Genomic DNA, 16,116 nt, shown 5'->3' with positions numbered 1-16,116 from the left:
GAATCTAAATATACACATAAAAGCATGTGTACATATATTCACGCAAACCGTCTCGCACGCAAGCTAAAATTCATCTATGTAGCAATTCTCATATACTGAGCAAGGAGGGGGAACGAAAGAAAGGGAAAGAGAGAAAAAGGAACGAAGGAGGGGTGGGGAAAAAACTTGTAACGATGTTATTGGCATCTATAGAGACCAGTATACATACACAAGTTTGAATTGATACATATACATACCGTCGTGTATATGTGTGCTTAAGCACAAGCATACTTTCACTTACACATACACAGATACGCATGCTTACAAATACATATGCTTTGCTATACACAAACTTATATAAACATTCTAATTTTGACAACATTGCTTTTTTTTAAAAAAAACATTGCTTTTAAAAAATGGATGCATTAATAAAAATATATACGAAAGACATATAAAATAAAATATAACATCCTATTTTGGGTCATTTATAAATAATCAAGGTAATATAAATAATCAAGGTAATCCTATGCAATACAATAACATGAAAACAAAGTTTGTAGGTTTTTCCTAATATATATGTAGAAACATAAGACTTTGCTATAAATCCGTCGTAGCGCTCAAGAGTCAAAATCAAAATCAAAAATCAAAAATACAAAATATATACTCTATCCATATGGTATATTTATATTCGACATTTTAAATTTAGCCGCGTGCCTACATAAGTTCATTAACTCACTTCTTTGATTCAAAGAATTATTGTCTTTGAATAAGATGTGCATTTTCTCTAATAGGCAAAGTCTGCACTTGAAATTATATTTGTAAGCTCCATGCCTGTATGGTGCCGCCCTGTCCAGAATGCTCCATGTCACGTTGAAAGGTGGGGCTTCCTTTTCTTTTAGTTCCCAGACATATTTTGCTAGGCTGGTTTTCTTCCTATTCTCTGGGTATTTAAAAGAATTCTTATGAGAATAAAATCTTGTTTTAAATGAATTTTCTGAAGCCCCTGTGTATGTCTTGTATTCCGATGAGCCTTCCACTTGCACCTTGGCTCTATAAACTACTCCTTTCACTAGACATTTCCCTTCTAACGGACAGGAGCTTTCGTTTTTGCAATTACATTTCTTAATGGGCTCGGCACCATGTCTAATCTCAATTAGCTTCCTATTATGTTGGCTAATGTAAGAGGCGAAATTTCTGCAACAAGAATAGCTAACCTTCAGGGTTCTTCTATTAAATATTCTGTAGAATTTATGACCCTGCTTAAAATGCTTAGAGACTAATCTCAAAAATTCCTTACCTATATTAGTCTTTACGGCCAAATTGAAAGCCGGGTTGAACCACAAAACTTTCCTGGTCCTAGTTCTTCGTGCAGCATTATTATTAGCATTAAGCTGGTTGAACTGGATCTTCTCCGAGAATCCACTATTCTTTAATGCGCTATCGTAATAAGGTGCCTTATTACGATAGTGCATTAAAGAATAGTGGATTCTCGTATATATATATATATATATATAAATGCCTAACTTAGTGGTCCGCGGACTCCTGGTTGTCCGCAAAGATAGTACTGGGAGTCCGTCAACTAAATTCAAAATTTCATATAAATCTATCTATCTATCTAATATCTATCTATCTATCTATCTATCTATCTATATATATATATATAATATATATATATAATACATACATATATATATAATACATATATATATATATATACCTCTGTCGCATAACCAGCCCATTTTAAAGTACCCTTGAATCGTCGGGCGATCTATTGGATCAAGTAAAATGGATATCAAAATGGAAATCGTAGTTGTGTCTGATGTCAGTGCTACCTGACTGGCACCCGTGCTGGTGGAACACAGTAAGCACCATTCGAGCGTGGGTCGATACCAGTGCAGCCTGACAAGCTCCCCGTGCCGGTGGAACGTAAAAAGCACCATCCGAATGTGGTCGATGCCAGAACCACCTGACTGTCTCCCGTGCCGGTGGCACGTAAAAAGCACCCACTACACTTTCACAGTGGTTGGCGTTAGGAAGGGCATCCGGCTGTAGAAACATTGCCAGATCAGACTGGAGCCTGGAGCAGCCCCTGGCTATCTATCTATCTACCTACCTACCTGTCCGTCTGTTACTTGTCTATCTATCTATCTATCTATCTAGATAGATAGATAGATAGATAAGTTTTTTTATTGGCCACACAGGGCTGCACACAGATGGGACAAATTACAAGGTAGAGCTTTTCTTTTGGGGGATGAAAAAAAACAAAAAACAAAAGAAACAAAAAAAGTGGCGTAGGTTTTTGATCAAAAGGGATCGTAAAAGGGAAAAAAGAAAAAAAAGAGAAAAAAGAAGGAAAAAAGGAAAAGAAACAAAAGAAAAGAAAAGGAAAAAGGAGGAAAAAAAGGGGAAGAGGAAAAAAAAACGATCAATAGGGATCGTGTATCACAATGTCATGATGTACAGTGTAAAGGGGGAAGCAGATAAGGTTTATCCGTGGGAAGAAAAGCCTACGAAAAAGACCACGGTAACCTCAGTCAATATTGTTATATAGATAGATAGATACATAAATAGATAGATAGATAGATAGATAGATAGATAGATAGATAGACAGACAGAGACAGTTTGAACTGTAAGTATAATATTCAGTATAGAGACTATTTGCTGTTGTCTTTGCCTTTATTTTACACACACACACACACTCTCTCTCTCTCTCTCTTTCTCTCACTTTCTGTCTTTTTGCTCTCTCTCTCTCTCTCACTCTCACTGCAAAAATAGATAGATTAGAGAGAGGGAGAGCAGAACAGAAACTCGTTGAATCCCCGTACATGTCCATTTATTGGATACAAATCAGAAATACAAATCATTACAAAACAAAGACATTCAATCTGCTTTTCTGGTTTACACAAATATTTTATCAAGTTACATTCTTTTGCCGAGCATTCGAATCGTTGACTCTGAACGTATTTCTGGCATGTTTGATCAAACCAGGCAGAAACCTCCCCCACCTTTTAAGTGTAGACCTTGCTTCGAAAGGGCCGACAGAACGCCAAATCTTGACTGTTTTATAAATAATGTACCTTATTTTTATATAGACACACCTCCCCTGCCTTCACTCCCTCCGCGACACATGTAGGGAGAACCAGATGTAGCAGTATTAAAACAGCATAGTTATATTCTATCTTAGGCGACCCCTTTTGTGTGTGTGTGTGTGTGTGTGTGTCACTGTCCTTGTATGAATATGCGAGCCTGTATATCTGTCTGTCTGTCTGTCTAAGCAGTTCAGCAGAAAGGACTGATAGAAGGACCAGACTTTAAAAAATATGTACTGGGGTCAATCTGTTCAACTAAGCCCTTCGACTGAACCCTTTAAGGTCGCGCCCCAGCATGTCTGCTGAAGAAAGAGCTTGAAACCGTTCGGTAACATGAATAGGCTGTTATGAGACTAAATTTATAACTTGGCATAAATAATACACCCCCTCCATGACCTAATATACAAGTGCGTGTATATATATATATATATATATATATATATATATGTAGGTCCCGGGTTGAGTCGGGGTTAACCATAGTAAATAAGGTACTCAATACATAGCAGAGTAAATTAATTCATTTTATAGAAGTAGCTTCTACAGGACTAGAACTGTTTCATTCAAATGAAATCATCAGGAAGCTTCCTGATGATTTCATTTGAATGAAACAGTTCTAGTCCTGTAGGAGCTCCTTCTATAAAATAAAAATATATATATATATATATATATATATATATATATATATATATATATATATACATATATACATATACATATACATATATACATATACATATATATATATATATATATATATATATACATATATATATATATATACATATACATATATAATATATATACATATAATATATATATATATACATATATATATACATATACATATATATATATATATATATACATATATACATATATACATATATATATATATTATATATATATATACATATAATATATATATATAACATATATATATATATACAATATATATATATACATATATACATATACATATATATCATCATCATCATCATCATTTAGCGTCCGCTTTCCATGCTAACATGGGTTGGACAGTTCAACTGGGGTCTGGGAAGCCAGAAGGCTGCATCAGGCCCAGTCTGATCTGGCAGTGTTTCTACGGCTGGATGCCCTTCCTAACGCCAACCACTCCGTGCTTTTTACGTGCCAGACGGAGCTGGCAAACGGCCACGAACGGATGGTGCTTTTACGTGCCACATATCCTTAGCTGCAATATTTTAAGTAAAAATGTTCTTGTTCTGTACTTTACTAGTTGTAATAACTTGTCCTGAACTTTTCCAGGTTTATAATCTTAAGAATATTTCTCTTGCTCGCAGTTTTCCATGTAATTCACTATTAGCTCGTAGTCCGTATTTTACCAGTTCCATTCTTTACACACACACACACACACACATGAGAGAAGTAACGAAGACACCCTTATAATCATTAATTAAATCTGAAATTATATATTCAAATTATTTATTAAATGGTATAAGTGAATATTTAATATTTAACAGACATGCCCTTTGCATTTTTCAATGCTAGGGCCCTATTAGGCATGTTAATAATCAGATGAATATTCTTTTGAAGAATTTCTTGCCAAGTTACAGGCAGTAATTTCAAAAGATCTGGCTTTGAAGATGCTTTCTTGTTCTTTTTATGAAGTGTCTTTGTCCATTATGTCCCAGAGGTGTTCAACAGAATTCACATCTGGGAACTGGCTTGGCCATGGAAGCTTTTTAATGCCATTCTCATCCAACAAACCTTGGGTCATTTTAGCCATGTGACAAGGAGCCCCAGACCATCACAGAATAGCTGCCGTGTTTCATTGTTGGCTGCAATCTTTTCACATCAAATTCTTGATCACAGAGTCTCCAGACCCACACTCGACCACTGTCAGAGAATACAGCAAATCTGGACTCATCAGAGAATATGACAGTGTCCCAAAATGCTAGTGGCCTCTCCACCATCTCACTGACCCAATCTTTTCTCCGCTTGATATTGGCTGGTCAAAGAAGTGGCTTCGTTTTTTGCTGCTCTGCCATAGCAGCCAGGGTTGTGGAGATACCTGGCAGCTGTTCTGGGACTGACATCCACTTGTTCTGCTATGTCAGAGGCCTTGCAATGAGGATTGTCTTCCACACTTCTCTTAACTAAGAGAAGGGTCCTGTCATACAGCCCTGGTCGACCTGGGTGAGGTGATGTGGACTTCTTCCCCTCTCTAGTGAATTATACAATCACTCTATTAACTGTAGAAAGTGGGATCCCAAGGTTTTCTGTGATTTTTTGCTGACTCAGTCCACCTTCAGAATGACCCACAATATGGCCCCTTTGAAATTCAGACAGTTCCCAAGGCTTCTTTTGTACGTGGCATGATTAAACAGTTGGATATAGAACCTGAAATATAAAAATGTCAATTAATAAAAAATATAAACCTTTACAAGTTAGAATAAACATGAAACGATGTTTTATGGGGTGTCTATATACTTCTGTCATGTCTGAGTGTGTGTGTGTATTCACACTGAGGAAGAGGGAGAGTGTGGGTATGCGTGTGTGTGTGTGTAGTATTATATAACGCTATAAATGCATATATGTAGGTATCTGAATGTAGATTTGTGTATGTATATTTGCATGTGTGTATTTATATTGGGTTGGCAACTAATTTTTAGTGTGAAATATAGTCATTTTTTTTTTCATACAAAGAATGAAATTTCATCAATTATATATTTTCCATTTTGTTCAATGATCTTTTGCCATCTTTCTGGCAACTTCATGATTCTGCGCTCATAGAACTTCTGGTCCTTATCAGCCAAAAACTGAAGCAAGTGTGATTTCAGATCATCATTATTCTTGAAAGTTTTACTGTTCAAAGAGTTTTGCAAACTTCAAAATAAATGGTAATCTGATGGTGCAAAGTCGGGGCTGAATGGTGGATGTGACACCACTTCCCAACCAAGCTCCAGTAAATTTTCATGAGTAAACAAAGACATGTGTGGTCTAGCCTTGTCTCGGTGGAACATGATTCCTTTACAAGATCCCAGTTCTGGCCGTTTTTCTTTGATTGCTTCCTCCTGTTTCATTAGTTGTTGACAGCATGACCTTTTTTTTTATGCAATTCAGCTTTCGATGTGGTTTCTGCTGGTTCATTACACTTGGACCATCATCATTTTCGATTGATATTATAGACAATCCACTTTTCATCACCACTGATGATCTGATTCAAAGAAAGGTCGATTTCGTTGTGTTTGAGATGCATGTCGCAGACACTGATTCGTTGTGTAAAGTGAATCTCTTTCAATTTATGTGGAACACAAATATCAAGCGTCTTTTTTTTTAAAATTATTTTTATTATTATTTTTTTTTATTACCTACAAGGGGCTAAACATAGAGGGAACAAACAAGGACAGACAAAAGGATTAAGTTGATTACATCGACCCCAGTGCATAACTGGTACTTAATTTATCGACCCCGAAAGGATGAAAGGCAAAGTTGACCTTGGTGGAATTTGAACTCAGAACATAAAGATGGATGAAATGCCACTAAGTATTCCACCCGGCGTGCTAACATTTCTGCCAGCGTCTTAACGAGTCCAAGACATTTTAAGTGATTTTCAGTTGTTGTGTTTGATACATTTAACCTCTCTGCAATCTCTCGCACAGTCACATGACAATCAGATTCAATTATGGCTTTGATTTGGTCATCATCAACTTCAGTAAGTCGACCAGAATGTCGGTCATCTTTCAGTGAAAAATCTCCAGAACAGAATTTTTTAAACCATTTCTGACCATGTATGTTCTGTTAAGCAGTCAAGACCCTAAACTTCACATATCTTATTGTGAGCCTCAGCAGCTTTCTTTGCCTTTGTGGAAATAAAAAAGCAGAATATGGCGAAAATGTTCGTTTTTGCACTCTGAGTTAAAACCAATGCTGAACTAACAGCTGTAAACAAAATTACGTGCAATTAGCTTCTGGAGTAAGTTAAAAGTAACGACTATTGAATGTCAAAAGGGAAAAGAATCATAACATTCACAAAATTCATTAAAAAAAAATCCTAACCCTATCTATTTGCGAAAAACCAAATTACTTCCTTGCTAACCCAATATACATACATATATAAATATATATATATATATATATATATATATATACACACACACACACACACACATATGTTTGGGAGCATGTACAAGTAATGACTAAGTTTGTATAAGCCAGTGTGTGTATGTGAGTGTACATACACACACAGGCACACACTTTATAATGAGTATGACACAATTATCTGCTGGTTATTCTTGTGTTCATGTAAAAAGTGAGAGAGAGAGAGAGAGAGAGAGAGAGAGAGAGAGAGAAGCACAACAATTAAGCAATAGAAATGAAAGACAACCAGAAAAGCGGGAATCGGTGGGGAGCAACAGAGTGTCGGCTGTTAGTCTTGAATCCTTGTTGCCCAAACTCAGTTGCTATTCAACAGTGAACTGCTTTGAATAATGTTATCGCCAGTGAACTGGAACAAATTGTCAGGAGAACCCAAAATACATTCAATTTGGTTTCTTGCTGGTTTCAGCTCTGATGAGGAAGCTTTTGATTAAAGTGTTCCAGCCGTGACCAACCTTTATTTATATATATATATATATATATATATATTATATATATATATATAGTTTTGTCTATCTATCTATATCTGTCTGTCTGTCTCCTTCTCTCTCTCTCTACATATATATATATATATATATATACATATAATTTTTATTCATGTATGCAGAGACATGGCAGCTTGGTAAGAAGTTTGCTTCCAACCACATGGTTCCAGGTTCAGTCCCACTGTGTGGCACCTTGAGCAAGTGCCTTCTATTATAGCCTTGGACCAACCAAAGCCTTGTGAATGGATTTGGAAGACGGAAATTGAAAGAAGACCAACATATATATATATATACATATGTGTGTGTGTGTGTTTGCTGTCCACTACCGCTTGACACCCGGTGTGTTTATGTCCCTGTAACTTAGTGGTTCAACCAAAGATACCGACAGATTAAATACCAAGATTTGAAAAATACGCACTGGGGTCAATTCTTTTGACTAGTGTTCCAGCATGGCCGCAGCATGACTGAATTAGGTAAAAACTAAAAGATAATGTTAGAAATTATACTATCAGTTATGCTGAAAGGTTTGGAGATAGTTTTGGGCCCAGCTGTGATGGCATCGTTCATTCGATGCTGACTTATTTGACATCAGATGATTTAATGTTCCTCCTTCAACCCCCCTCCCTCTTTTTCTCTGTCTGTCTCTCTCTCCTCCTCCTCCTCCTCTCTCTCTCTCTCCTTTCCCCCCTCCCTCTCAGTTTATGTGTATGAGCTTATTTCTTTTTATGTTTCTGAGGAGGGAGAAAAGTTTGTCAATCATATTCAACGAATAAGTTGTAGCCTCTCTCTCTCTCTCTCTCACTATCTTTATCTGTATGTGTATATTTCTGTACAGGTGTGTGTGTGTGTGTGTGTGCATATTTGCCAAAAAGTACTGTCACCAAAACTGGTTCAATATGTAGTTGGAGGCACTTGCCTGTGGTGCCGTGCGGTGGGACTGAACCTGGAACCATATGGCTGCAAACCACTCAGTCGTATCTATCTGTGTCTATGTATATTTTCCTACTAAGCTAAATGAAATAAAAACATAAAATGAATTAAATGTTGAATAAATTAAATGTAAATTTACAATTTCTACATCTTGTTGAGCGTCAGAGCAGGCTGCCAACACTTAAAAAAATTTTTTTCATCTCACAAAATATTTTCAATATAAAATGTAAATAAACACACTTAATTACCTCTGGAACTTTCTGTTTTTTTCTCTTCTTTAGGTGTCATGTCCAAAAGGTAGGACATAGGTGAACATGTCCTACTGTAATTCTCTGTTATTTGTTTTCAGTAAATTTCATTTCCTAATATTTAACCATTTTGTTACTGTATTTCTGTTGAGATGTTCTGTGTTCCTTTCAATTAATTTTAAATATAACAAAGAATTTAGTAAAATAACTTAGTTATCATTGAGCTAAGTGTTAGGAACATAAACTGCGACTAAGGTTTGGTGGAAGATTTTAATTCAAAACTTATGAAAACAAGACATTTGTACTACAGAGCCAGAACCGGTTTCAGCTGGGTTGGTAACAAAAGGGTTAAGAATTGTTTCTCTATTGTTCTCTATTCCTGGACTAAGATTGGACAGAAATATTCTTCATCAATGTCTGACTTGTCTCACTGAGACTTGATACTGAAGCAGAAGCAGACGGTCAAGTTTGTCAAATTTTTTTTGGATACAAACATTTTGCTCTATTCATAAAAATTAACGAAGAATTTGACCCAAATTATATATAACAGCGGAGGAAACTCACAGGCAGTGATTGGCATCATATTATGCCATACGACACACTGCAGATATGGGATTACAGTACTCTCAGATGGAAGGTATGTTATCTTAAATTCTACAGCATTGACACAAATTCTTAAGCAATAACGGGAAAGGGTGAGTTCTTGGAACTTGGCACCTTGCCAGAATGAAGTAATGACTTAGATACCATTAACCAAAGCAGAAATACTAAATGGTGATGGGGCTGTTTAAAAATTACTTTGTACTGGGAGTTTCATATTAATCCTTTCTACTATAGGCACAACGCCAGTCAATTTGATCAACCCCAGTATGCAACTGGTACTTAATTTATTAACCCCCAAAAGGATGAAAAGCAAAGTCAACCTCGGTGGAATTTGAACTCAGAATGTAGCAGCAGATGAAATACCGCTAAGCATTTCACCCGACGTGCTAACGATTCTGCCAGCTGACTTTATTAGGGAGTCTTCTAATAATGAGACACGCTTTGAGCACAATTAACAAACACTGGAACAAACAGGGGAGAGACACTAGGATCGTTGTGAGAGACCCTGTTTAATACTGAGGGATTAAGAGAACCATTAATGTCTTACAAAATGACTTGCAGTGTTAATCTATGGTCTGTTATGTACTGAGTTCAAATCTCATCAAGGCTGACTTTGCTATGCATCCTTCCAGGATCGATAAAAAGTTCTAGTCAAAAACTGCAGGTGTTATAACAGACTGAGGGCTGTGATAGTGTAGCTAGAGATTACTGCTTCAGGTAGGTCTTGACTTTGCTGGTACCCCTCTCCCCACACACACTTATACAACTGACCATAAAATGTCTCCTTAAAAGCATAGCCTGGACCAGACCCTTTCATTGTTCCCTTTTCCTTTCAACTCCACTACCGATAGACAAGCAGGTGCAAAATCACCTGCTTGCAGTAACCTAGTTGGCTGCCCAGTAACAGGTAATTTCATTATATTTATATCAGGTCAAACAATGATGTAAATGATAACTCGTTGGCTCACCTAATGCAATATCAGAAACTGATGGTCTCCCACCCTGCCATCTTATAAAAACCTTATACTGGATGGGTGGACTTCACTAATACATGTCAGCTATGCTAACAGACTTACTCAACAGCCAAACTAAGTTAATTCTCACTAATCAGCAATTAGTGTGCTGCTATATCAACAGGCATGACTAATCACTGTCAGCCCAGACATAAAATCCTGATTATGAAGAACAGACATTTCTTAAAACTGAAAAAGAAGCCCCTTTACCATTTATTACATTATTATGCCACCCAATTTTGTCACAGTCCACAACTTCTAATGGTAAGCAGAATCTGTGGAGATGGTATTTTCTATAGAATAAACCAAACTGTACAAACTTTTTCTCTATTTCATCTGTTGTTACATTGTTTGAATATATATTTTCTACAATATGGTCCCAAGGCTTGGAGGTGCAATGGCCCAGTGGTTAGGGCAGCGGACTCGCAGTCATAGAAGCGCAGTTTCAATTCCCAGACTGGGTGTTGTGAGTGTTTATTGAGCGAAAACACCTAAAGCTCCACAAGGCTCCCTGCTGTGCTCTTTCGCCATAACTTTCTCTCACCCTTTCTACCTGTTTCTGTTGTACCTATATTTCAAAAGAACCATGCTGAATCTCCCCGAGAACTATGTTAAGGGTACACAGCTGTCTGTGGAGTGCTCAGCCACTTGCACATTAATTTCCCGAGCAGGCTCTTCCATTGATCAGATCAACTGGAACCCTCATCATTGTGATCAACAGAGTACCACGATATATTTTCTACAATATGGTTCCAAGGGCACTGTGCCTAAGAAAAAGGCTGGATGGTCATGACTGTAACACCTTTGCTCATAGGCCTGCTTGTAGCTAAGCAACAACAACAACTACATCCAATGGATGGCTTTGTGTTTGTCCACTTTGACCCAGCAAGATTAAATCTCAAAGAACTGAAATAAATAAAACAAGGTATTTGGTCCGACACTTTGTTAACTCACTGTTTAAAAAAAACAACAAAGATAAAGTTTGGCTTGAATTATATTTGCTGTAGAAAGAAGTCATTAAATCCTGGGATTAGGAACAGGCGTGGCTGTGTGGTAAGTAGCTTGCTTACCAACAATATGGTCCTGGGTTCAGTCCCACTGTGTGACACCTTGGGCAAGTGTGTTCTACTATAGCTTCAGGCCGACCAAAGCCTTGTGATTGGATTTGGTAGATGGAAACTGGAAGAAGCCCATCGTATATGTATATATATATATATGTGTGTGTGGGGGTGTGCATCTGTGTTTATGTCCCTGGAACTTAGCAGTTCGGAAGAAGAGACCAATAGAATAAGTACTAGGCTTACAAAGAATAAATCCTGGGACTGATGTGCTTGACAAAAGGGTGCTCCAGCATGGTTGCAGCCAAGTGACTGAAGCAAATAAAAGAATTATCAAATGATAGCTGCATCGTTAATGAGCCAGCAGAATCAGCATCCTGCCAGACAAATGCTTCAAGGAATTACTTTTGGCTCTCTACATTCTGAGTTCAAATCCCATCCAGATCAACTTTGCCTTTCTTCCCTTCAGGGATCATCATCATCATCATCATCGTTTAACGTCCGTTTTCCATGCTGGCATGGGTTGGACGGTTTGACTGGGGATTGGCAAAGTTTCTACAGCTGGATTCCTTTCCTAATGCCAACCACTCCGAGAGTGTAGTGGATGCTTTTTAAATGCCACCAGCACAGGGGCCAGTCAGGGGGTACTGGCATTGACCATACTTGAATGGTACTTTTTACATGTCACCAGCATGGGACCAGTCAGGCGGAACTGGTAACGATGGTGCCACTAAGTAAAGAACTAATCAAGTATGGCATTGATTTTAATTGACTTTCTTCCTCACTCCAAAATTGCTGGCCTTGTGCCAAAAAATTAGAAAGAATTATTAATTAATATTTCTTTCAGTGCCACATAAAAGTGCCCATGCTGGTGCAAAGAATAAAGCAGCCAGGACACTCTGCATTAGGAAGGGCATCCAGCCGTAGAAACCAGGCCAGAACACATAATTGCAACCTGGGGCAACTGTCTGGATTGCCGAAGCCTGGCAAGCCATCCAACCCATGCCAGCATGGGAAAAACAGACATTAAATGATAACGACGACGATGATAATGATGATGATGATGACAGTGACGCTGATGATGAAGATGATAATGATGATGACGATGATGATGATGATGATGATGATGATGATAATGACAATGATGATGATGATGACAATGATGATGATGATATATATTTAAGGCAGTATGCTGGGCAAAGTACTCAGTGGCATTCTGTCTGTCTTTACGTTCTGAGTTCAAACTCCACTGAGGTCGACTTTGCCTGTCCTCATTTCACGCTTGATCAAATAGGAACCAGTTGAGCCATGGAGTGGATGTAACCGAATTACCACCTCCCCTGAAATTGCTGGCCTTGTGCCAAAATTAGAAACCAATATTTCAAATATATATTTGTGAATTGATAAGAATTACACACACACACACACACACACACACACACAGACTTCTTATCGTTTCATAAATTCCATCAGTGGCATTTATTTTTGTTCCTCATCATTGATGTCGTTATCTTTAAATATTTTCAAAAACTGCAGTTGTGGCTCTGTGGTAAGAAGCTTGCTTCCAACCACATGGTTCCGGGTTCAGTCCCACTGTCTGACACCTTGGGCAAGTGTCTTCTACTATAGCATCGGGCTGACCAAAGCCTTGTGAGTGGATTTGGTAGACAAAAACTGAAAGAAGCCGGTTGTATGTATATATTCTGTGTGTGTGTATGTGTGTGTGTGTGTGTGTATATGTCCCCCACCATTGCTTGACAACTGGTGTTGGTGTGTTTACATCCCTGTAACTTAGCAGTTCAGCAAAAGAAATCGATAGAATAAGTACCATCTTTGAAAAAGAAAATAAGTGCTGGGGTTAATTCATTCAGCTAAAAATTCTTAGAGGCCCCAGCATGGCCACAGTCTAATGACTGAAACAAGTAAAAAGAAAAAAAAAAGATAAATGAAATAAAAAAAAAACAAAGCCAAAACAAAGATAATTAAAAAAAAATATAGTTTATATCAAAATAATGAAATTCTGGTGAAGAGAAAAACAAAATGGGACAAACACTTGTTGGAACCAATCTCAGACTATAATTCCAAGGAATCTATCATGTTATGGCATTGCTTTGAGTTGAATTGGTTCAAGAAATAGGACATGTCAGGAAGCTGGTATGTTCGGTTAATTTTGGTTTTATGGCTTTTGCTTGAAAAACTGTCATATTTTGTAATATTTTGCCTGTGAAAAATAAAATAAAATAAAATATTAACATTGTGTTTCGAAAGAAATATAAAAAAAACATTATATAGGCGCTGGAGTGGCTGTGTGGTAAGTAGCTTGCTAACCAACCACATGGTTCCGGGTTCAGTCCCACTGCGTGGCATCTTGGGCAAGTGTCTTCTGCTATAGCCCCGGGCCGACCAATGCCTTGTGAATGGATTTGGTAGACGGAAACTGAAAGAAGCCTGTCGTATATATGTGTGTGTCTGTGTGTGCATGTGTTTGTGTGTGTGTGTTTGTCCCCCTAGCATTGCTTGACAACCGATGCTGGTGTGTTTACGTCCCCATCACTTAGCGGTTCGGCAAAAGAGACCGATAGAATAAGTACTGGGCTTACAAAGAATAAATCCCGGGGTCGATTTGCTCGACTAAAGGCGGTGCTGCAGCATGGCCGCAGTCAAATGACTGAAACAAGTAAAAGAGTATACAATGGAAATGTGAGAAAACTCTGTTACTTTCACAATTTGGTTGGCAAATCTGAGCAGTTTCCAATGTGTCTTTTCTGCAGCATTTACATCCTTTTAATTGCTGTATTTAGCAGCATTTAATGCACTCTCTCACATGATGCAACCCTATTTGATGAATATATTGTGTGGAGAAAAAAAACAAACAAAATTGGGACATTTCACTCTGCACACATTGAAAGATATTTCAAAGTGGCTTTGTTGGGGGAAATGCATGGTTCTGCCCATGAAAACATACAATGCTGTGATAGTATACTGGAATAAAATATAAAACTATAAATCTATCTTATACATATAGGCACAGGAGTGATTGTGTGGTAAGTAGCTTGCTTACCAACCACATGGTCCTGGGTTCAGTCCCACTGCGTGGCACCTTGGGCAAGTGTCTTCTACTATAACCTCAGGCTGACAAAAGCCTTGTGAGTGGATTTGGTAGAAGGAAACTGAAAGAAGCCCGTCATATGTATGGGTGTTTGTGTTTGTCCCCCTAACATCACTTGGAAACCGATGCTGGTGTGTTTATGTCCCCATAACTTAGCAGTTCGGCAAAAGAGACTGATAGAATAAGCTCTGAGGTCGATTTGCTAAACTAAAGGCCTCTTCATCAGCATGGCCGCAGTCCAATGACTGAAACAAGTAAAAGAGTAAACCACATGATATGACTATTGCACTTCAGTTTTATCTTCTTTCAGATGAACAGTTTTAGTTGATTATATTTGGGTCCAGAGAACTGTCATACAAGATGTAAAACTCATATTTATGGCTGTGATGCTTATTGTTACTGTGATTGGCCACCAGGGTGGTGCACCACTGCTATGATTTTGTTGTCATCCACTCATTGCAAATGGCTGACTGGTAGACGAAAGTTTAACATTGCTTTCTTCTTTCCAGGAGAGTTTTTCATTTAGATAATTAAAAAATGTTTCTTAAAAGTATTACAGCCATTAAACAATGTAAGACGCAGATCAATTGTGGGTTACGTTTGCTGAGGAAGGAGGTATAAAAAGATGATGTGATCTCTTCACATAACCGTTAACATATTCTAAACACGTCACCATCAGACTGGATATTTTTGTTTTTAATAATTTATTCTTAGTAACAGTTATTGTATTGTACCTAGCGGATTTACGTTCATCCAGTTCCCTTGTCTATAGCGCTCAGTCTGCCATCCGTTATAAAGCCTCATTAAACGTAGAGCAATTTTTTGATGCATTAAAAAAAAAACATGTCTTATACACTATTAAATAGAGTAACTGCACTGAATTATTGTTTAATTTCTGGTAAATTCTGAGCAAGTGAGACCTAGGATCGAAGACGTTCCAGTCTTGACCATCACAAATTTTCTAATATGATGAATTAAAAGTGTCCTTTTTCAGCAAAAGTCTCAAAATGGACACGTAATTTGAGAATGAGATATGAAGGAAATTTGGCTGCTATTTCTTGCACAATGAATATCACTCGCTGGTAAGTTTTATGACATTTAAACAGATGAAGAAGATTGTCTCCCTTTATTTGCTTCACATTCTCGGTGAAATTACAGTTATCTCCCTTTTGCAGCTACACTTCTCTAACTGCGATGTTGGAGAGGAGAGCCACTGTTCACAGATTTCCGTTTCTAAAACACTACATAAAAAACTGGCAGTAATTTTTAAGGGATTCCAGAATTTAGGAAATAACTTCCATTTATGTTTGCAATGTATCTTTTTAAACAAATTAAGGAAACATGTGAAAACGAAACTTTTCCTAAAACTTGGCATGTTTGTCCCATCCAAAATTTTCTGCTTCCTCCGCAGTTTTCAATAATTCTTCCTCAACCCAAAAGAGTTTCTAACGTGTCTCTTATCTGG

The 16,116-nt window shown here is 37.5% G+C and overlaps 1 protein-coding gene across 2 annotated transcripts in view; it reads right to left on the bottom strand.

Moving 5' to 3' along the window:
• Positions 1–13,521: 13,521 nt before the first annotated feature.
• LOC115214177 (microsomal triglyceride transfer protein large subunit) overlaps positions 13,522–16,116 on the bottom strand; it is a 57,784-nt gene continuing 55,189 nt past the window's right edge. For both annotated transcript variants that reach the window (XM_029783267.2, XM_029783268.2), the window contains exon 18: positions 13,522–13,763. In XM_029783267.2, the coding sequence (XP_029639127.1) occupies positions 13,616–13,763 (148 nt within the window). In that variant the 3' untranslated portion in view covers positions 13,522–13,615. The remainder of the gene's footprint in view (positions 13,764–16,116) is intronic.

Source organism: Octopus sinensis, linkage group LG7 (assembly GCF_006345805.1).
Source record: "Octopus sinensis linkage group LG7, ASM634580v1, whole genome shotgun sequence".
In the NCBI taxonomy this organism is placed as follows: domain Eukaryota; kingdom Metazoa; phylum Mollusca; class Cephalopoda; order Octopoda; family Octopodidae; genus Octopus; species Octopus sinensis.
The sequence above is the reverse complement of the archived record's forward strand: the minus strand, read 5'-3'. Positions and strand labels throughout refer to the sequence as shown.